Source organism: Hibiscus syriacus, unplaced genomic scaffold, assembly GCF_006381635.1.
Source record: "Hibiscus syriacus cultivar Baekdansim isolate YM2019G1 unplaced genomic scaffold, ASM638163v2 tig00111996_pilon, whole genome shotgun sequence".
In the NCBI taxonomy this organism is placed as follows: Eukaryota; Viridiplantae; Streptophyta; class Magnoliopsida; order Malvales; family Malvaceae; genus Hibiscus; species Hibiscus syriacus.
The window spans coordinates 1,918,825-1,942,662 of record NW_024063233.1 but is presented as its reverse complement, the minus strand read 5'-3'; the positions used below and the strand labels follow the sequence as shown (position 1 = coordinate 1,942,662).

The 23,838-nt window shown below is 32.9% G+C and overlaps 1 protein-coding gene across 1 annotated transcript; it reads right to left on the bottom strand.

Moving 5' to 3' along the window:
- Nucleotides 1-4,058: 4,058 nt before the first annotated feature.
- Nucleotides 4,059-6,536, bottom strand: LOC120174010 (probable protein S-acyltransferase 14). Its single transcript, XM_039181009.1, has 7 exons — nucleotides 6,249-6,536; nucleotides 5,613-5,832; nucleotides 5,439-5,530; nucleotides 5,071-5,194; nucleotides 4,894-4,979; nucleotides 4,515-4,580; nucleotides 4,059-4,431 (listed from the first exon to the last, which is right to left on the bottom strand). The coding sequence occupies exons 1-7, from the start codon at nucleotides 6,456-6,458 to the stop codon at nucleotides 4,306-4,308; spliced, it is 924 nt and encodes a 307-aa protein (XP_039036940.1). The 5' UTR covers nucleotides 6,459-6,536; the 3' UTR covers nucleotides 4,059-4,305.
- Nucleotides 6,537-23,838: the final 17,302 nt, after the last annotated feature.

Sequence of the window (23,838 nt, the reverse complement as noted above, 5' to 3'; positions counted from 1 at the left end):
CATTTCACCCTCTGATTGTAAGAAAACAAACAAAATAAAATAAGGTTAGTGAGATTCAATCCAAGGGTGAAAGGGATATCAAGCAAATGTCCAACCTTTTAAGCAAGCCCACTTCTTGCTAAGAAGTGGCAATTTCACCAGCATCTGACGGGTTCTGACTCAATTTGACCTGATAGGATCGATTTTTTTAAAAATTTTGGATTTAATTGGGTTGGTTCGAATTTTTTAAAGGGTGAAGTCGGGTTGGGTCAATTTTTGGTGGAGGGTGAAAAATTCCGACCCGACTCGAGGATAATAATGTAATTTCCTTGAAATTTTTATTATTTTTAATTAAATCTTTAATTACCAGCATCTGACGGGTTCTGACTCAATTTGACCTGATAGGATCGATTTTTTTAAAAATTTTGGATTTAATTGGGTTGGTTCGAATTTTTTAAAGGGTGAAGTCGGGTTGGGTCAATTTTTGGTGGAGGGTGAAAAATTCCGACCCGACTCGAGGATAATAATGTAATTTCCTTGAAATTTTTATTATTTTTAATTAAATCTTTAATTTATATCAGGTCGGGTCGGATTTATGCTCTAAAAAATTGGGTCGAGTTGGAGTCGGGTGGAGGATATATATTTTCCAAGTCGATTCGGGTGAATGTAAGATATAAAATTTTAGGGTCAGGTCGGTTTGATAAAAAAAATTGACCCTAACCCGACTCGTTGCCATCCCTACTTCTTGGTTTAAAATAGACAGTACTTTGTATATATTTTGTATCATGATGTATACATACTTAAATTAATAATATTTTATATATCTTGAAAAATATATTTTATTTTTATCTTAAATTATAAAATATAAATTTTATTATTAACTTAATATAAGAATATTTTATTACTATTTTAATTTAAAAATATATATTTTATTCCTATCTTAGCTTAAATATATATTGTATGGTTATTTTAAATTTTAAAAATATTTTTAAATTAAAAATAAAAATAGTCTTAAATATATATTTAATAAAATTAAAATAAAATATATTTTTAAAATTAAAATAAAAAAAAAATTAAAATTAAGTTAATAGTAAAATATATTCAATAAGTTAAGAGGAAAATAAAATATATTTTTAAAGATATATAAAATATTATTAATTTAAATATTTATACATTATGATATAAAATATATACAAAGTGATATCTATTATAAAATATATACAAAGTTAATAGTAAAATGGGTCGGGTTTTGGCTGACCCGACCAAAAACTTTTACATCCTTCGCCCGACCCGACCCGACCAAAAAATATATATCCTCCACCTGAATCGAATCCGATCCAAAATAATAAAAATATTATTTTTTTCAATCAAAGCGATGATTTAATTGAAAAAAATAATATATAGAGGTGTATTATTGTAATTATTCCTAAATATATAAGGTAAAAATATATTTTTTTGGGTCGGGTCAGTTTGGGTATTTTTCAACCTAAACCCGAATCTGAACCGACCCGAACATTACCTTTAAAAAAACCCGACCCGACCCGAACCTGAATCATTTTTTAAAAAAAAACCCTGACCCAATCGGGTCAGGTCGGGTCGAAACCCGTCGAGTTCGGGTCCCATGCCAATCCCTAGATATAATCGTTTCATTTAACAAGTTAATTAACAAAATTGTTAATATTAAATGGTTTTAGTTAACCAAACCGGTAAAAATGATGGTTAACGGTTAAAATTACAGTTACAAATTTTGATAAATGGTTAACCGTTAATCATTAATAAATTAAATATATAATTATATTTCTAAATTATTATAGAGTTTGAAACAAATAACTTAATATAATTTTTATTATTTATAATATATATATATATATATATAAAATAAAATTTGAATACAAATAACTATTTTTTTAATTTTTTATTTTTTATTTCTTTAAAAATATAGAAACATACTTACATCAATATATGTGTTTATTGTTAGTTACTAAGATATTGGGAGATGTAGATACTTACACCGGATTAAGTATGTGTTAGTGCTATACTTTTTATGTTATTCATTTACACCGATGTAAGTATCTGTTAAGTGTTACACTTTTTATTTTATTCACTTATACTGGTGTAAATATGTGTTAAGTTAAACATTTTGTTGTTGTTGTATGAATTATGAATTTTTTTGAAAAATAATTGTAATAGGTTAATCGTAGGTTTGCCTGTAACTGAACCATTAATAACAATTAACTGTTAGTGGTGAACCGTTTCTTAACCGTTAGGTTACGGTTAGAAAAATCTCATAACCTTTATAGCGATTAACCGACCGTTTATACTAAATGGTACAGTTAACCATCCATGAACAGTCCTATTAAGTGTTATAATTTTGATTTTATTCACTTATACCGGTGCAAATATGTGTTAAGTGCTACACTTTTTTGTAGTATGAATCATAAAATTTTTTGACAAATAATTATAATAGGTTAACCGTAGGTTAATCTATAACCAAACCATTAATAACTGTTAACCATTAGCGTTAACCGTTTCTTAATGGTTATGTTACGGTTAGAAAAATCCCATAATTGTTATAACGATTAACCGACCGTTTAGGCTAAACGGTACTGTTAACTGTCCATGAACAACCCAAGTGATTGATAGTCCCTTTGCCCCTAGATGAAACGTGGCATCATTCAATTGAATAATTTAATTTATTTTTAATTTATTAAAATAAGAGTAAACTGAAAGAATATGTAAACAACATGGATCAAATGTGTAATTATACCAAAATATTTAACTACCACGTCAACATTTCTGTCAACTGTTAACGACTAGTGGTTTAATTGACTACAACTAAATAGTTATGCGGTCTGATTGACAAAATTGAAATATTAATGGAAAAATAAAAGGACTAAATAAATTGAAATATTAATGGAAAAAATAAAAGGACTAAATAGTTAGGTGATCAATTGTATAGTTGACCCTAAAAAATAACTAACAAAGGATAAGCGTCACTTCTTTGCGACACCATAAAAAGGATTATCATAAGCTCAAAGCTTGATTCAAAATGAAAGGTAAATCTTATGATTCTATATGTTTCAAATCAAACTTGATTGAAGTTCTCACTGATTCTTGATGGTTTTATTCTACTGGTACTACCCGATATAATGAATTGATTCATTTTGATACAAACTTGATGTTTCTAAGTTTAATGTTGCGTTTGGACATAGTTGTTACAATTTATTTAAGAATAACATTATTTTTTGGTTCTAGGAAACCTATTAATGGTTTATATGAATCAAAATTTAATGATATATATTTTTAGAATACTTACTTACAATATTATTGGGATTGAAGGTAGTATGCTTAATAAAATTATGTTCATTATGAAAAACATTTGGGTCATTTATCCAAAAGAGAGATTGGTAAAAAAAGTTACCAATCTTGATATATGAATGGATTTCATTGAGATAAGGCAAACCATAAAAACGCCACTTGATGATTTTCACATTATGGAAATATTTATATTGCTTGATGAAAAATATCAATCAAAGAAATACTCCGGCAATAAACTGTAGTTATATTGTGCGACAGTCTAATTTAAGGTTAATTTACAGTGGATCTTAATCTATATTACACAAGTGATAATAAATTCGATTTCTACTGAGAACACATTACGAGTTTTGACTTAAAATGTTTTTTGTCTACTATAAAAAAATTAAACAATTGATAATAATTTTAATTACAATCGAAAATGTCTTGACAGTAAATTTTTACGATGCAATCAAAATAATTATGCAATTTATTTAAATTGATATAAAGAAACATAATATTTTCTATTTCAACCTAAAACATTATTTAATTTACTATAAAAAGTTACACTAATGATAAATTTTTCGATAACATTTGATTTTTACCCATTTTTGATTTTATATTAACCGGTTATATTTTAAAGTCATCATGCAATAAACATTAATGAGATGATCACATCAATAAAGATAACTATAATGTCTGGATGGATAATTGTCACATCATTCTTGGTTGTATCAGAAATCTACAATAACTAATTTAATCTCACAACATGAAATGTTACATTGGGGTTTCGAAAATATAATCAGAAGTCATTACATAAAATTGAAACTCAACTTGCCAGTTCCCACCACCATTTTCACAACCCTATGCAATGCTGCTTTCCATGATATTCCTACATGAAGATGCCAGAGGAATGAGCGATTCGCCGCCGACACCGGCCGCAGTGTAATATCCTGTTAGAATACAAGGCAAGAGGAGCGATGCACCAGCCTTCCCCGTTGATATACTAATAAAAATTCTCCAAATTTCCTTTTAGAACTCCTGTGAATCAAAATCAGGCTTTGATGGATATTCGAGGCCCTGAAGTGCTGGCATTCGTCGTAAATCCTCGTCTGAATAAGCTGGAATGAACCAGTATCGCTGGTCTGTTCCAAACACCTGTATTCAGACAAACACCAAACCATGAGTAAACTGATGCTCTTTAAAAATGGATACAGAAAATGTACAGCAAAAGCAGTAACCTGTTCGAAATTTTTCTTCCGACCAAGGTCATAACGCCATTTTGGAGCGGTTTTCTTCTCATAAGCCTGTCACACACACAACAACAGATTTCGCTGGTACATTTGAGTCCATTTATACTGGATTCTGGGGGGAATACAACACATAATCCGGTTATCCAAAAAAAATCATTTATTCTACATTGGTATTATGGTATTGAGTTTGTTGGAACATTAACTATTTCTTTTCATACCTCTACTGAACAAGAAGAGGGGTCAAAATACCCATACATATGAAGTTGAGCATCACTCTTCAAATCAATGTTAAAGTAATAATAAAGACTAGTGCTCGAAACATCAAATATCATGACATGAAACTAAAATTTGAGATCAAGCTAAATACCTCAATAGTTGTTGTATTAGCAGCCACCAAAGATATGTGCATGATCAAAAAGCCCAAGACACTCAATGCAAATGCCAGATTCAAAACTGCCACAGCAGAACATAGTCATACATTTGTACATACTGCATGGTCACTAAAATAAAGAAAGATCAGAAGAGCAGTCTGATAAGGCCATACCAAAGGCAAGGAAAGTGGTAGCCAAGGTTCCAGGAGTTCCCGGAATTTCCACATCACTAAAGAATGCAATGAGTTGAGGCAATAAACCCAAAGTCACAAGACTCGTCTCGAGGAATGTGTAAAACTGCATTGAGGTTTAAAATCATAGTCAAAAGAAATGCTAAGAAAACAGGCTCCATCAACATCTCATAGATTCCATAATTAGTTATATTACTATAATCCACGCAAATAGGAATATGTCAGCGGACAGAAACACTCCGTGACTCGTGTTATGCTTCCATAAGTTCTTGAAGTAAAGAATAAAGAAAGCAGGACCTAGGGGTCATAACATGTATAAGAAACTAATTCGAAAAATAAAGCAAACATACCAAGAAAAGAAGGAAATATTTGTAATTTAATGCACCGACACAATTGACAACCCACACGCAATGATGGTCCATCTTTAGCACACACTGTCCACCTGAAACAATGAAATCGATGATGGCAACATTATTAGCACATGAAGAGAAAGAAACGGCAACTTCAGTGCAAGAAAAACGCACAAACAGAACAATGATGGCAGCGAGGTGGTTTCAGCTGGTTGCACTTCCGACAATATCTAATTCTTTTATTCGAAGGGTTTTCGTGCAAAGTGGAGAACTCTGAACCATTCAAAGGGTCAGTCTCCCCTCTCTCCTCATCCGAATCTAGCCTCCAGTTAGCCGGTATGCTACCCGGATCAGTGAAAATAACAGAAAAGTAACTCCATAACAGCATTGCCAGCTGCAGAATAACAGATAATTTACATATTTAACGTCAGTTTTCACCTTACATTTATCAATCCAGTATTTTAATTTTTTTAAGCTTACATTGATCGGATTTGTTCTCTAATATGTAAGAAACAGCAATAAATATAGAAATTTCAAGGATTCATAACATTAGGATAAAAAGGGACAAAATTTGAGATCCTGAAAGCTCAACCTTAACTAATGAGTGAGCAAACACAAATTTCAAGCTTTAACATTTTCAGAACCACGTTAATCATTTAGGAAAAAAACGACCCTTTACTTAGTTGAATGTAATTTCATAGCAGCTGACTTTCAGTGAAATTGCAGAAACAGAACGAGACATAAAATGTTAATCTATTTAAACAGAGGCGCAATTCTAAAACCCAATAAAGAAAAATTTGGGACACTTACCAGACAATGAAACAAGATCAAAACGACAAGTGCAGCAAGGGAATCAAGGCCGCCGTCGAACAAAGCAGGGCCATAAACGGCCAAAACGACAGAGTAGTAAGTGAGACCCACAACCCCTAAAACCAAGAGGATCATGATCGAGCCCAGACCCCTCAGAGCCGTACAAAACCTGAACACGTTCCACGCCATCGTTGCTCCAGATCTATGCATATTACCCAGGTATATAAAAAAACCCACACCCAAAAGACAAAGAATGTTTGATCCTTTTTTCTTCTGAAAGTGCTTGCAACCCTTTTAAACCTAGGAAGAACGACTAAAACCGTTTTAAAACTTAAATTACCTAGTTAAGATAATCAAAGTGAAAGATGTATACTATTAATTCTTGGTTTTGTTGGTATTTTTCTAATCATATTTAAAAGCAAAATTAAATAAAAGCTCTAACAAACTAGTAATAAACAATACCTTTAGGACTACAGCTGAGCTGCTTTAGTTTGTATTTTAAGGAAAGAGTTTGTTTGGGGCCGGTTGCCCACCTCACTACTTTAAATAAGAAGTTATTACCAAATTAATCGATCTAATAATTAATGATATTTATGTTATTTTATTTCAGCTTAAAATAAAATTAAGTGTTTAATATTTTTTTGTTATATTTTTTAGGTGCATAATGTTTTTTAACACTTTTAGGTATCTACGCAATAACGGTCGTTAAAAAACTTGTTAAGTGATATATGTCATATTTATATTTTGGCTTAATACAAAAGGAAGTGTCCAAACTATATTCTATGTTAACTTTAGGTGTATAACACTTCCGATATTACACTTTTTTGTGCATATGTAGTAACGTCCGTTAAATTTGACCACTTTCTAACACATTTCATGATTATATATATTTTTAAATTTTATTTATTAAAATATTTTTTAAGAAAAAAATCGTTCCCACTCTCGTCTGTGCAAAAAAAATCCTCCTCATCAATTGCATTCAAAACCACTCTATCGTCCTTATAAATCCCTAAAGTTAACTTAGGTTGATAATGATAAACTTGGGGTTAGGGATTAGGATATTAGGTTTAAGGATTTAAGTCCAGATTTATGGATTTAAGGAGATTGACACAACGACAAGAGGGATAGTCAACAATGAAGACTCAACGACAGGTGAGTGTTCGTTTAACGATGGTGAAGGCAACTGTCAATTGTCGATGACAATTGGTATTTTGGTTGAAATGTGAGATTTTAGAGTTATAAAGCTTTAAATTAATCTTATCAACTTTATCTTTCGAAAATAAATTTTTTAAAAGAATATAAACATGACATGTGTCACTTAGTAAGTTTTTAACGGTTGTTACTACATAGGCACTTAAAAGTGAATAGAGAAAACATTATGCACTCATTTTTAACAAAAAAAATCTTTAGGCACCTAAAGTTAACTTGTGTTATATTTTGAACACTTAATTTTGTATTAAGTCAAAATATAATCATGACACGTGTCACTTAACGATTTTTAACGGTCTTTACTCCGTAGGTACTTAAAAGTGTAAATAAAAAACTTTGGACATCTAAAAGTGTAACGGGAAACATTACACCTATTTTTAACGAAAAATTCCTTAAGCACTTAAATTTAACTTTGGGTATAGTCTCGACACTTATTTTTCCATTAAGCCTTTTATTTTATGTGAATTCAAATTTGGGCAAACTATATCAATGACCACTTAACTATTTCTCATTTTACTTTAACCAATGATCTCTTAATTTTGTATGTAACACTCTAAATCTGATGGGGCCTAAAGTGCCATATTGGATTACTGAGGCAACCACTAAATTTAAAAACCTTTTCCATTTCCATTTAAACCATGATATATTTTTCAAAATAGACAACCATAACCGTTATAAAAAATACTCTTACAAACCGGAGCTTCGTGACATATAGTTTTAAAAAAAATAATGCAACTAAAAGCTTACAAATCCAAATACATAAGTAGGGTTCTATGAATACACATACCCAATAAAAGTTATAGTATAGTACTTTATAAGAGATGGTGGAAGTCCTGCTATGATAATTCTCCTTGAATGACTCAATCTACTAATCTAAGACTGGAAACATCCAAACGTTGAGCTTACAAAGATCAGTAATGTAATCGTTAATCTAGAGCAGCGCTATGAGTCTCTTAAACATAAGCATGCTAGTATATATGCTGATAAGTAATAGGTACATGCATGATCATAATAAAGTGCTACCTACTTAAAGTTCAATTGTTCTATCACTATAATAAGAGTCTTATGCTTCCCTTAGTCCTCAACTAAGGACATCACCATGAGAATATGACAAGCTTCGTATATTGACAAATAAATAAGCATTTTTCTCAGATAAATAAGCTAAAAACGTAGTATAGAGAAGAAATTGTCAATCCACAAGGACCATTGAGCTTCTGATGTTGAAAGGTTTTGATTCTGATTTGATGTAAGCCTATCTACGCCCTCAATGAAGAAGATGATAGATAGCCCATATTGTTTTCCCAATCTAGGAAATGGTAGCAAACATTACTCCAGATTCAATAAGTATGGCTGCAAAATAATAAGGATAATAATATGGATTAGTAATGAAAATGATGATGGAAATAAATAGAAAATGAAATGAATTAAATATGAAGAAATAATTAGAGTTGTTGCGAAAAGAAGTATGGCAATAGTAACCTTCAAAAAGATGTTATTGAAGATGGCCTTGAAGTAATGGTTTGGATGGCAATGAAGGATTATGAGGATGGCTAGATGTTTAAGTGAAAGATAATGAATATGGTGGATGGAAATAGAAAGTATCTTAGACAAGTTAAAGAAGAAACTATACTATAGAGAGTATAGCCCCTGACTTTGCAAACTCGAATAAGGGGTGGTGTTTAGGACTTAAACTACTAGTTTTGGAAACTAGGAATTATAAGTATCAAGTGAAAGAAGTGACGCCACAAGTATAAAGAATTATACTTGCTTAATCGATATAGTTCTTAAAAGAACTTGAAGAGAGATTTCTCACAAAATAAGTTTTATATCAAAAGGGTTTACAGATGAATTAAGCCTCTCTTTTTATAGTAGTATAGAGGGTTGGCTGAATAGATATGTGCCCATTCGGCAAGGTACATGTCTTAATGAAAATGCATAACTATTAGGATGAATGAACAAGTCCCTTGGTCTTCATGTTGGTTTGGTTATCTCTTCACAAAGGAATTAATTATTCGGCTAACATATGCATGGAACCTTCCTTGGCTGAATGGTGAGATATTGGTTCATATTAGCGCCAAAACTCCTTGTGCATGGCGTGTAGGGGCTGGCCGAATGGTCATGATTCTTGTATCATACCTCTTCGAGATTTAGGCCTCATTTTAATGAAAACTCTTCACCAACGTGCACCTAGATGTCATGGCTCTTCAATGGACAGTAACTTTCATGAAAGGTCACAATGGTTGAAAAGTAATCCTTCATGATTGAGCTAGTTCTAATATGAATGAGCTGGAGGTGAGCTGACCATAGGTGAGTTGTATGATGATGAGTGTTTTGGCAGCTCCTTGTGAAAAGTTATCTCTGGGAAAGACACATTGTTGCGAAAAGGTACGATTTATGAAAATTTAACTTGACCATATTTGAAGTATTCTGAATGGTGATGTTAATGGTGCAGCTCCCCAGCTGAAATGATGTCATCTTCTAGCTCAAATTTTCATCTCAATCCAGCTATGAGCTCACTTGTCACCGGACAACTTTTCACCAATTGTTCCTTATGCTCTCTTGAGTGTTCCTATATGAGTCTCCTAGCTTTAGCCTTCATAATTTAGCTCAAATTAGCTCCCATTGGCGAGGCTGAATGTACCTTCATTCAAGGATAAAGAAATTAAGTTAAGCATATGAAATATTATAAAATAACAATGTATATAATATAATGATGTGTACTATAGTTATAATAATAACTTCATGCATCACATATTCATGAGAGATATTATTTTTATAGCTATATATGTAATATATATATATATAAAGATATAAATGTCATAACAAAGAAAATATAATATATATATATATATATATATATATATATATATATATATATATATATATATATCATGACCATAATGTAAAATAAGAATGAGTTATAGAAAATCCCCATTTTAATCTTGTGAAAGGTTGGAGATGCAAGGATGAATATGGTGCTGATTTGGGTCACGTCATCCTTTTTCTTTTAAGCGACTTGTTCTCAAATCGAAAGATGATTTCTCCTTAATGTCCTTCTATCCAATAGTTGTTGTTTCGTTATCAAGAGTTATCTTCCCAACAGGCACTTGTTCAAAACATTCTTTTTTGAAAATATATCTTTCTGAAGGCATTTCTTTGTATAGTATCATACCAACAGTTACATTTTTGAAAAGATTCTTTTCATAAGTCATGTCATTTGAATAAAAGTTGTGAATGTTCATGTCATGAAAAGAATGGAAACTCTCATAAGTAAGGGAATTATTAATCATTAGTAAGTTAAAGGTATAATTCCTATTCACATCTTTTGGATGGCCAAGAGTTATGTCTTTTGAATCACAAGATATGTTGCTTTGAACGATCATAACTTTTGGAACTCCAAAAGACACATTCTTTGGTTCTCTAAGAGTCATGTCCATTGATTGAAGAGTCACAACCTTTGGTAATTGAAGCGATAAGTCTTTTAACTTACATGGATCACGTCTCTTGGTTTCTCCATTTGACAAATTGTGCCTTTTAGATTTTCCTGCTAATCAAAGAAAAATTATATAGTTTCATGGTTAGAATAAGTGTCTTGAATCTTGCATCTCGACACTAAAAACTCTCGGATCAAGTACTTAGATGAATAGGTACTTATTTTCTGATTTATTTCTTCCTTGCTTGATGACGCATTCCCTTTCCTCATAGTTTCAATGCTTTGTTTCATCTTGAATTGATCACTCTGAACTTGTCTCGACGTTAAAGGAGTAAGGACAATATTCTTTCCTCCATGGTTGAACGAGTATTGGTTGGTGAAACAATCATGGAGATTTCTTTTGTCATATTGTCATAACCTCATCCTTGTATTTTCCAATTGAAAAGGGAACTATCACCTGATAACGTTGATTTCTCCTCATTCGTTAAGCCATTGTAACATATATGGACTCGGATGCTTCATGGCTTTTAACCCAAGCTTTTCCACCATGATTGTGCTAGCTACATTGGTACAACATTCATAATCTATGATCATGAAATATAACTTCTCATTCACATGCATTGGGTGTGAAAAATATTTTTTCTTTGTGCATTGTCCTTCTTCACTTTTGTACTACAACTTCTCTTAATTACCAGGATTTCTCCTTGAACTGGAGCCTAAATTTATGCTACTTTATTGGCATATTCTTGTGCATCTTCTTCTTCAGGCTCGAACTCTATGTCACCATTCCCAAGTAGAAGCATTGTATTTCGGTTGGGGCATTGTGTAGAGACATGCCCTCTCCCAAGATATTTAAAGCACTGAATGTCCCTTGAGCGTTCAGTTGTTTGTTTTCCTCGGTTGTTGTCTTTGTTCACTTGTTGAGCTTTAGAAGAATCAACTTTCTCTTTGCTAGGAGTAGAAGTGGATTTCTTCAAATTATTTTGTCCCCATTTTGTAGGTATAGGCATAACATTACGAGATGTATGCCCTCTCCGTAATTGCCTTTCTATCTTTATCGCCATTTGCACCATTTCATCTATTTCAATGTAATGGTAACTCTAAAGTGTTAGACATTTCTGGATTAAGTCATGTAAGAAAACTATCCATGGTTGCTTCATGATCCTTCTCAATGTTGACTCGGATCATTTCCACTTCCATTTATTTATTGTAGTCCTTCACACACCTATGGCCTTGTCAGAGATTCTGCAATTTCTGAAACAAATCTTGGTGATAATGAACAGGAATGAAACTTTTTTGCATTATACCTTTCATTTTATGCCAAGTTGAGATTGGTCTTTCCCCATTCCTTCTTCTACTTATAGTAACTTGATCCCACCATATCAAAGCATAATCTATGAATTTCATGGCTGCCAATCTTTCTTTCTTTAATTTTGAATAGTTATGGCAACTAAAAACATGTTCCACCTTGTTTTCCCATTCAAGATAGGCTTCTAGATCAGTTTTTCCTTGAAATGAAGGAATTTTAATCTTTATGTTACTCATGTTGTTATCAACATTAGCTTGCATGGGTCATTGTAACGTTGCTTGTTCTTCCTCATCATAATTGTCTAGAATGTCATCTTCTTGGAGAAGTTGTTTTCTCCTAAGAGCACCATTGTTTCGAACTTGTGGTGGACCTTGCCGTTGGTTCATCGTTTCATGAAGTGCATCAAATTCTTCAAGAAATATTCACATCATTTCGTAAATGAGTGTAAGCATTTGTAAGTTTGGTTAACTTGGATTTTCTCGAGAAGAACTTTGAGACATTGTTAGTAATAATAATAAAGAAAAAAACCTTACCATACACTCACAAAACCTCACTATCTTTACTCCAAATAAATTTGATAGGTCACTCCACTCAACACTCGTGTTTACACTCGGAAATATATCATGGCTTTTGTCAATTCCCCTTTTGATTTCACTCACTCAATTTGTCTTTTACCACTCAATCTCTCTTGTAGAGGGTTGGCTGAATAGATATGTGCACATATGGTGAGGTACATGTCTTAATAAAAATGCATAACTATTAAGATGAATGAAAAAGTCCCTTGGTCTTCATGTTGTTTCGTCTATATCTTCACAAAGGGACTTAATTATTTGGCTAACACATGAATGGAACCTTCATTGACCGAATAGTGAGATGTTGGTTCATATTGGTGCCAAAACTCCTTATACATGGCGTTCGGGGGTTGGTCGAATGGTCATGATGCATGTCTCATAACTCTTCAAGATTTAGGTTTCCTTTTAATGAAAACTCTTCACCAGCGTGCACCTAGATGGCATGGCTCTTCAATGGACAGTAATTTTCATGAAAGGTCACAATGGTTGAAAGGTAACCCTTCATGATTGAGATAGTTCTAATGTGAATGAGCTGGAGGTGAGCTGACCATAGGTGAGTTGTATGATGATGAGTGTTTTGGCAGCTCCTTGTGAAAAGTCATCTCTGAGAAAGGCACCTCATCGTGAAAAGGTACGATTTATGAAAATTTAACTTGACCCATATTTGAACTATTCTAAATTATGATGTTAATGGTGCAGCTCCCCAGCTAAAATGATGTCATCTTCTAGCTTAAATCTTTAGCTCAATCCAGATATGAGTTCACTTGCCACCGGACAACTTTTCACCAATTGTTCCGTATGCTCTCTTGAGTGTTCCTATATGAGTCTCATAGCTTTAGCCTTCATCATTTAGTTCAAATTAGCTCCCATGGGCTTGGCCGAATGTACCTTCATTCAAGGATAAAGAAATTAAGTTAAGTATATGAAATATTATAAAACAACAATGTATATAATATAATGATGTGGACTATAGTTATAATAATAATTTCATGCATCATACAATCATGAGAGAAATATTATTTTCATAGCTATATATGTAATATATATATAAAGATATCAATGCCATAAGAAAGAAAATATAATAAATATATCATGACCATAATGCAAAATAAGAATGAGTTATAGAAATCCCCCTTTAATCTTGTGGAAGGTTGAAGATGCAATGATGAATATGGTGTTGATTTGGGTCACATCATCCCACCTTCTTTTAAGCGATTTGTCCTCAAATCGAAAGGTGACTTCTCTCTAATGTAATTCCATCCAATAGTTGTTTCGTTATCAAGAGTTATCTCCCCAATAGGAACTTCTTCAAGACATTTCTTTTTGAAAAGATATCTTTCTAAAGGCATTTCTTTAGATAATAGGATACCAACATTTCCTCTCTTTGTGGATTGTCCTCCGTCACTTTTTTACTACAACTTCTCTTAATTACCAGGATTTCATCTTCAATGAGAGCCTCAATATCTTCTTCTTTATTGGCATCTTCTTGTGCATCTTCTTTTCAGGCTTGAACTCTATATCACCATTCCCAAGTAGAAGCATTGTATTTCGGTTGGAGCATTGGGTAGAGACATGCCCTCTCCCAAGATATTTAAAGCACTGAATGTCCCTTGAGCGTTCAGTTGTTTCTTTTCCTCGGTTGTTGTCTTTGTTCACTTGTTGATGTATGCCTTCTCCGTAATTGCCTTTCTATCTTTATCGCCATTTGTACCATTTCATCTATTTCAATATAATGGTAACTCTAAAGTGTTAGAAATTTCTGGATTAAGTCATGTAAGAAACCTAGCCATGGTTTCTTCACAATCCTTCTCAATGTTGACTCGAATCATTTCCACTTTTATTTCTTTATTGTAGTCCTCCACACTCCTATGGCCTTGTCAGAGATTCTGTAATTTCTGAAACAAATCTTGGTGATAATGAACAAGAATGAAACTTTTTCGCATTATACCTTTCATTTTATGCCAAGTTTAGATTGGTTTTTCCCCATTCCTTCTTCTACTTATAGTAACTTGATCCCACCATATCAAAGCATAATCTATGAATTTCATGGCTGCCAATCTTGCTTTCTTTAATTCTGAAAAGTTGTGGCAACTAAAAACATGTTTCACCTTGTTTTCCCATTCAAGATAGGCTTCTAGATCAGTTTTTCCTTGAAATGCAGGAATTTTAATCTTTATGTTACTCATGTTGTCATTAATATTAGCTTACATGGGTCATTGTAACCTTGCTTATTCTTCCTCATCATAATTGTCTAGAATGTCATCTTCTTGGAGAAGTTATTTTCTCCTAAGAGCACCATTGTTTCGAACTTGTGGTGGACCTTGCCGTTGATTCATCTTTTCATGAAGTGCATCAAATTCTTCACGAAATATTCACATTATTTCGCAAATGAGTGTATGCATTTGTAAGTTTGGTTGACTTTCTTTTTCTCGAGAAGAACTTTGAGACATTGTTAGTAATAATAATAAAGAAAAAAACCTTACCACACACTCACAAAACCTCACTATCTTCACTCCAAATAAAATTGATAGGTCACTCCACTCAACACTCGTGTTTACACTCGGGAATATATCATGGCTTTTATCAATTCCCATTTGATTTCACTCACTCAATTTGCATTTTACCACTCAATCTCTCTTGTAGAGGGTTGGCTAAATAGATATGTGCCCATATGGCAAGGTACATGTCTTAATAAAAATGCATAACTATTAAGATGAATGAAAAAGTCCCTTGGTCTTCATGTTGTTTCGTCTATATCTTCACAAAGGGACTTAATTATTTGGCTAACACATGCATGGAATCTTACCGAATTGTGAGATGTTGGTTCATGTTGGTGCCAAAACTCCTTATACATGGCATGCGGGGGCTGGCCGAATGGTCATGATGCATGTCTCATACCTCTTCAAGATTTAGGCTTCCATTTAATGAAAACTCTTCACCAACGTGCACCTATATGTCATGGCTCTTCAATGGATAGTAACTTTCATGAAAGGTCACAATGGTTGAAAGGTAACCCTTCATGATTGAGCTAGTTCTAATGTGAATGAGCTGGAGGCGAGCTGACCATAGGTGAGTTGTATGATGATGAGTGTTTTGGCAACTCCTTGTGAAAAGTCATCTCCGGGAAAGGCACCTTTTCGTGAAAAGGTACGATTTATGAAAATTTGACTTGACCCATATTTGAACTATTCTAAATTATGATGTTAATGGTGCAGCTCCCCAGCTGAAATGATGTCTTCTTCTAGCTTAAATCTTTAGCTCAATCCAGATATGAGTTCACTTGTCACCGGGAAACTTTTCACCAATTGTTCCTTATGCTCTCTTGAGTGTTCCTATATGAGTCTCCTAGCTTTAGCCTTCATCATTTAGCTCAAATTAGGTCCCATGGGCGTGGTCGAATGTACCTTCATTCAAGGATAAAGAAATTAAGTTAAGTATATGAAATATTATAAAACAACAATGTATATAATATAATGATGTGGACTATAGTTATAATAATAATTTCATGCATCATATAATCATGAGAGAAATATTATTTTCATAGCTATATATGTAATATATATATAAAGATATCAATGCCATAAGAAAGAAAATATAATAAATATATCATGACCATAATGCAAAATAAGAATGAGTTATAGAAATCCCCCTTTAATCTTGTGGAAGGTTGAAGATGCAATGATGAATATGGTGTTGATTTGGGTCACATAATCCCACCTTCTTTTAAGCGATTTGTCCTCAAATCGAAAGGTGACTTCTCTCTAATGTAATTCCATCCAATAGTTGTTTCGTTATCAAGAGTTATCTCCCCAATAGGAACTTCTTCAAGACATTTCTTTTTGAAAAGATATCTTTCTTAAGGCATTTCTTTAGATAGTAGCATACCAACATTTCCTCTCTTTGTGGATTGTCCTCCGTCACTTTTTTACTACAAATTCTCTTAATTACCAGGATTTCATCTTCAATGAGAGCCTCAATATCTTCTTCTTTATTGGCATCTTCTTGTGCATCTTCTTTTCAGGCTCGGACTCTATATCACCATTCCCAAGTAGAAGCATTGTATTTCTGTTGGAGCATTGGGTAGAGACTTGCCCTCTCCCAAGATATTTAAAGCACTGAATGTCCCTTGAGCGTTCAGTTGTTTCTTTTCCTCGGTTGTTGTCTTTGTTCACTTGTTAAACTTTGAAAGATTCAACTTGCTCTTTGCTAGGAGTAGGAGTGGATTTCTTCAAATTGTTTTGTCCCAATTTTGAAGGTGTAGACATAACATTACAAGATGTAAGCCTTCTCCATAGTTGCCTTTCTATCTTTATCGCCATTTGAGTCCTCCACACTCCTATGTCCTTGTCTAAGATTCTGCAATTTTTGAAACAAATCTCAGTGATAATGAACAGGAATGAAATGTTTTCGCATTATATATTTAATTTCATGTCAAGTTTAGATTGGTCTTTCCCAATTCATTCTTTTACTTATAGTAACTTGATCCCACCATATCAAAGCATAATCTATGAATTCCATGGCTTGCAATATTACTTTCTTTAATTATGAATAGTTGTGCAAGCTAAAAACATGTTCCACCTTGCTTTCCCATTCAAGATAGGCTTCTAGATCAGTTTTTCCTTGAAATGGAGTAATTTTAATCTTGATCTTACTCATGTTTTCATCAACGTTAGCACACCTGGGTCATTATAACGTTGCTTGTTCTTCCTCATCATAATTGTCTAGAATGTCATCTTCTTTGAGAGGTTATTGTCTCCTAGGAGCACCATTGTTTCGAACTTGTGGTGAACCTTGCCGTTGATCCATATTTTCATGAAATGCATCAAATTCTTCACAAAACATTCACATCATTTCACCAATTAGTGCTTGCATTTGTACGTTTGGTTGACCTGTATTTTCTTGGGAAAGACTTTGAGACACTGTTAGTAATAATAATAAAGAAAAAAACCTTACCAGCATAATCACAAAACCACACAATCTTCACTCCAAATAAAGTTGATAGGTCACTCTATTAAAGTATGCCCAAAGACCAATCATATGATGATTGTAATAATATATTTATTTACCTATTTTATTGAATAAAGGTATTGCCACTATTATTTTCAGTTATGTATCTATGTCTAACATAAACTGAAAGATAATAAAGTCAATATAATAACATTATTAAAAGATCCATAGTTAAGTATTATTATGGGTATGAACATTAATAATACACTTAAGACTAACATGTTATTGATTGATGAAAAGAAGTTTTCAATGACATAGAGACATCAAAATTGATACATGATTATATTATTAGAGAATGAGCATATGTCTTGGATTATTATGTAACGGTCATAACATTGCTCATGGTGATGACTATATTTATGATCCTCAGACTTGAGATCAATGTCATCCTAACATATATTGTTGTATGTTTTGATACAGTTAAACATGCTCCGTAACTGGTTGCACTATAAAGATTGTTATTGAATATATTTCGATATATGTAGTGGGGTATATATGGTTAAGATAGGATTTGTCCTTCATACATAATAGGAAATATATCACAGGCCATTTGATTGAGTGTGACTAGAAATGCATGGCCATGCTCGAATAAGTTGATATATGATATCATATTCGTTAATTATAGTCTACTCTAGATATCAAGAAACAATAGATGGGCTATACATGTGTGACTATTCTAAGACTTGTGCCTATTCTAGATATAAAGGACAAAAGGATGTAATACATAAAAGAGTTAATCACGAAGATGATATGTCGAATCATAATTTCTTGTAACTTAGGTGACAATGATATATTGCTAGATGTCACTCATTGTATGCAATATTAGAAATTTTCTAATAATTACTACTAACGTTACAAGAACCTACAGGGTCACACCCTAGGATTGAAATAAGAAAAAAATATACAATTTGTTGTATGTTACTAAAATATATATATCTAGAGTTATGATATGTATATTTGATATACATATGATTTTAATTATCCCGAATATAGTAAGTAAGCATTAAAAGAATGTAATTTAGATTACAACTCTTTTAATTAGTATATATATAATTCGAAAAAATTAAATAAGTTTTTAAATAAACATTAAGATTATAATTCAAATTATAAGTCTTTAATGTATATTTAATTGAATTAATTAAATAATATTTTATTGTTAATTTGAAATAATTTTGAAAACCCTAAGATGTTAGGGTAATGGATATAAAAGGGTGTGTTAGGTCTAACAGCCATTTTTAACACACACATAAATCTTCAGCCGTTTTATCTCAAAACAGTTTTGGGGAATACAAATATTGCTCTCAATCGAGTGAATTGAGTAGAGGTCGAGACATGATTTCGTGGAGGCTTATGATTCAAACTGATCCACACCACCAGTATTCACTACTGTTCTTTCTGTTTTTAAGGAACCCGATGTAAGTATTCGCATCCCTTCCTCCCGATTTCGGTTTTACATACTTGGATCGCTGGTGAGACCATCGAGTTTTGTTTTTGTTGTGTCGTGGGGTGCACCGACGGTCCTATCAGTGGTGTCAGAGCCACGTGTACGATCCGAATTCAGGTTAAATTCTTGGATGATGCGATATGTATGAGATGCATGTTCTAGTTTTATCGATTTCGGTAAATATGCTGATATCATTGTTCGAATCGATAACGATTAATATGTTAATATGTTTTTCAAACGATTTGTTGCTGCAAGGATTTTACGAAATCCATATGTCAATTGTTGACATGATGATCAGTGGGAGTGCGATAGTAGATCGCGTTTGGCAGTGGAACAAAGGTTGTTCCGATGCAGAAAATCTTCGGGATTGAAAATCCCAAAAGCACGATTCTATTGATAAATGTTATCAAATCGTGAGGTTTTTCTATAGAAACGTAAGTACTATTTTTCAAAAAATCCCATATTAATTTTTGCACGGTGTTTGACATGCATGGTTATAGCCCTTGTTCACTTTATAATGGTTTAATTTGAAATACGGTATGCGAGCCGTTCCTTTCTATATCTCTGTTGTATTTCTCTTCCTCATCTTACTCCCTCGTATGTAAAACGAATTTCTTTTAAAATTGTAAACCTATTAAGATTCACAAGGAGCAGAAGAATGGCGAAAAGATACCTAGAGATCAGTCTTAAGCTTTAGGGTTCTTAGTTCTCCCTTTGGCTTATGATGGGCCACCTTAGTCATTATTATTTTGGGCTATAACCATTGCATCTTATTTATTGCTATATTTGTTATGTATGCAATACATCAAATGATAAAATAAGAATGAATATTGTTGAGATCAATAAGGGACTAATATTAAAATGAACAATGATGAGATTATTACTCAAATCCCTCTTTATAATCTAAGTTAACTTAATCGTCCAATATTTACCCTCGTTAAGGCTTCAATTGATATTGTGTGGGCTTTGCCAAAGCATTGACACATAAATCTATCTTGGTTAAACGTGAAGAATAAGCAAGTGATATTCACTGGATGAAATATTAAAAATAACTTAGCTAGGTTATTCTAATAGGATTAGAAACCTAGAGGTTAAATATTTGGATAAGTCATGAGATGACTTGAACAAAAGTTGTTCACCAAAATGAGGAGTTACATAAGATGTAACTAGTAAAGTGCTATTTACCTAAATAATCACTATCCTAAAAGAAAAGCCAAAGCTGATTTAGGAAATTGATATATTATGGATCCTCACCCACTAGAAAAATATATGTTAAATTTTTCTGAAATTAAAACAGAGAGGGTTTTTAATTTTGAATAAAATAGTGGGAGTAATTTGTATATAAAGTCCTATTTATAAATTTTAATTCGGTAAATTTACTTACTTTAATGTTTCCATTGTTGTAGATTTAATGGCAAACAACACTTTATCAGTGCGATCACTCCTTGAGAAGGATAAACTTAATGGCATAAATTTCCTTGATTGGTTTTGTAATTTGAGAATTGTTCTCAAACAGGAAAGGAAGGAATATGTCATTGAGGAACCTGTTCCTGATGAACTGGCAGCTAATGCTTCAATAGCTAACAAAGACAAATTCAAGAAATATATGGATGATATGTTAGCTGTTGGATGTCTAATGCTTGCCACCATGACTCCTGAGCTTCAGAAGCAACATGAGGACATGGTTGCATATGAGTTGATTCAAAATTTCAAAGAAATATATAAAGGGAAAGCACGTCAAGAGAGATATGAGACCTTTAAAGCTCTATTTCAATGCAAAATGGCAGAGGAAACTCCTGTAGGAGCTCATGTCATCAAGATGATGGGCTACATCCAAACGTTGGAAAAGCTGGGATTTCCTCTCAAAGATGAATTGGCTACTGATGTTATCCTGCAATCGTTGCCAGATAACTTTAGACAAATTGTCCTTAATTTCAACATGAATGAAATTAACAAGACTTTACCACAGTTACTTGGCATGTTACGAACTGCTGAAAGTAACATGAAAAAGGTTGGACCTAAGCCCATTCTGATGGTCCACAAGGACAAATGAAAGGGAAAGAAAAAGGTAATGGCAAAGTCTAAGGGCAATGATAAGACCAAACCAAAAGGGAAAAATGCCTTGAAACCCAAAGGGGGAGTTAGCAAGGAAGGAAAATGTTTCCATTGCAATAAGACCAGACACTAGAAGAGAAACTGCCCTGTTTACCTTGAAGAGATCAAGAAGACAAAAGCAAACGGAACGTTTGTTTCAGGTATTTATGTTATTGATGTTAATTTGTCAACTTCTACTTCTTGGGTATTAGATAATGATTGTGGTTTTCATATTTGTACTTCTGTACATGGACTGCAAAAGAGAAGGAATCTGGCTAAAGGAGACGTGGACCTACGAGTGGGAAACGGAGCAAGAGTTGTTGCGTTAGCTATAGGGACATATATTTTATCTTTTCTTAGTGGACTTGATTTTAAATTTAGAGGATTGTTATTATGTGCCTAGTTTGACTAAGAAAATTATTTCTATTTCTTGTTTGGATAATATTGGTTTTGAGATTATTATTAAGAATAATTGTTGTTCTTTTTATCTCGATAGTGTTTTTTATGGTTCGACACAATTGGTTAATGGTCTCTATATTTTGGATCAAGAAAACACCATTTATAACATAAATACTAAGAGATCAAAAACAAATGACTCGAATCAAACTTATCTTTGGTATTGTCGTTTAGGCCATATAAGTGAAAACACATATCAAAACTCCATAAAGATGGATTCTTAGATTTATTTGTTTTCGAACAATATGATATATATGCGAATCTTGCTTTTTGGGAAAAATGACTAAAGCTCCTTTTAATAGTAAAGGTGAGCGAGCAAGTGATTTATTGGGGTTAATTCATAGTGATGTATGTGGACAAATGAATACACAAGCCAGAGGTGGATTCCATTACTTCATTACTTTCACCGATGACTTCAGTCAGTATGTGTATATTTATCTTATTCGCCATAAATCTAAAGCCCTTGAAAAGTTTAAGGAATTTAAAAATGAAGTACAAAATAAACTAGGCAAGAGTATTAAGGTACTTCAATCAGATCGAGGTGGAGAATACTTAAGCATAGAGTTTGATGAACTCCTAAAAGAATGTGGGATTGTCTCACAGCTTACACTACCTGGTACACCACAGTGGAATGGAGTTTCTGAAAGAAGGAATCGAACACTGTTAGACATGGTTCGATTGATGATGAGTCATAGTGATCTTCTGACTTCTTTTTGGGGACATGCACTTGAAATAACCACTTTCACGCTAAATCGTGTTCCATCTAAATAAGTTCAAAATACACCATACGAGATATAGAGTGGGAAACGTCCTAGTATGTATTTAATGAAGATTTTGGGGTTGTGAAGCTTATGTAAAACATCAAATGTCTACAAAGCTCAAACATAAATCTCATAAGTGTATATTTGTTGGATATCCTAAAGAAACTAAGGGATACTATTTCTTCAACCCTAACGAGAACAAAGTGTTTGTTGCTCGAACATGAGTTTTTCTCGAAAGAGAATTTCTCTCAAAGAAAAGGAAAGGTAGAAATATTGAACTTGGAGAAGTTCAAGAACAACAGATAAATGAACCTGAAGTTGAGCATGTTTCACAAGTTGTTGAGGAGCATTCAACAAATTTAGAAACACAACCACTGTGTAGATCCACAAGAGAACGCCGTGTTCCTGAGAGATTTGGATTTCTCATTACGACACATGGAGATGTTCTTCTTATGGATCAAGATGAGCATAGAGCTTATCAAGAGGCAGTGTCTAGCCCAAACTCTGAGAAATGGCTTGAAGCCATGAGATCTGAGATAGATTCTATGTTAGTAAATCAAGTATGGACTTTGGTTGAACCATCTGAAGGGGTCAAACCTATAGGGTGTAAATAGGTTTTCAAGAAGAAAACAGACATGTATGGTAATGTACAAACATACAAGGTGCGATTAGTCACTAAAGGTTTTCAACAAGTTCATGGTGTAGACTGTGACAAAACATTCTCCCCTGTAGCTATGTTTAACTCCATCCGGATCTTGCTCTTAATAGTTGCATTCTATGATTATGAAATATGGAAAATGGACATCAACATTGCCTTCCTTAATGGAAAACTTGAAGAGGATGTGTATATGATAAAACCAGAAGGTTTTGTCATTCCAGGAAATGCTGGAAAGGTTTGTAAGCTATAGAGGTCTATTTATGGACTAAAGCAAGCTTCTCGAAGCTGGAATCTTTTTTCAATGATTCAATCAAAGAGTTTGGTTTCATCATAAATAAAGATGAGCCTTGTTTTTATAACAAGGCTAGTGGTAGCATTGTTTTTTTCCTAATCATGTATGTAGACGACATACTCATCATAGGAAATGATATACATACTTTATAGTCTGTTAAGACTTGGTTAGGTAGTTATTTTTCTATGAAAGATTTGGGTATGGTAGCGTATATCTTAGGAGTTAAGACATATAAAGGTAGATCAAGACGACTTCTAGGTCTGAGTTAAAGTACATATATAGACCAAGTGCTGAAAAGGTTCAGTATGAAAGAATCCAAGAAAGGATTTTTGCCATTGAGACATGTCATTTCTCT

Excerpts from the sequence above, each read along its gene's own strand:
- LOC120174010 (XM_039181009.1), bottom strand. The coding sequence starts at position 6,458 with ATGCATAGATCTGGAGCAACGATGGCGTGGAACGTGTTCAGGTTTTGT. Across the intron at positions 4,980-5,070 it reads TACCACTTTCCTTGCCTTTG|TTTTGAATCTGGCATTTGCA; the intron begins GTATGGCCTTAT and ends CTGCTGTGGCAG. Across the intron at positions 4,581-4,893 it reads CTAATACAACAACTATTGAG|GCTTATGAGAAGAAAACCGC; the intron begins GTATTTAGCTTG and ends TGTGTGTGACAG.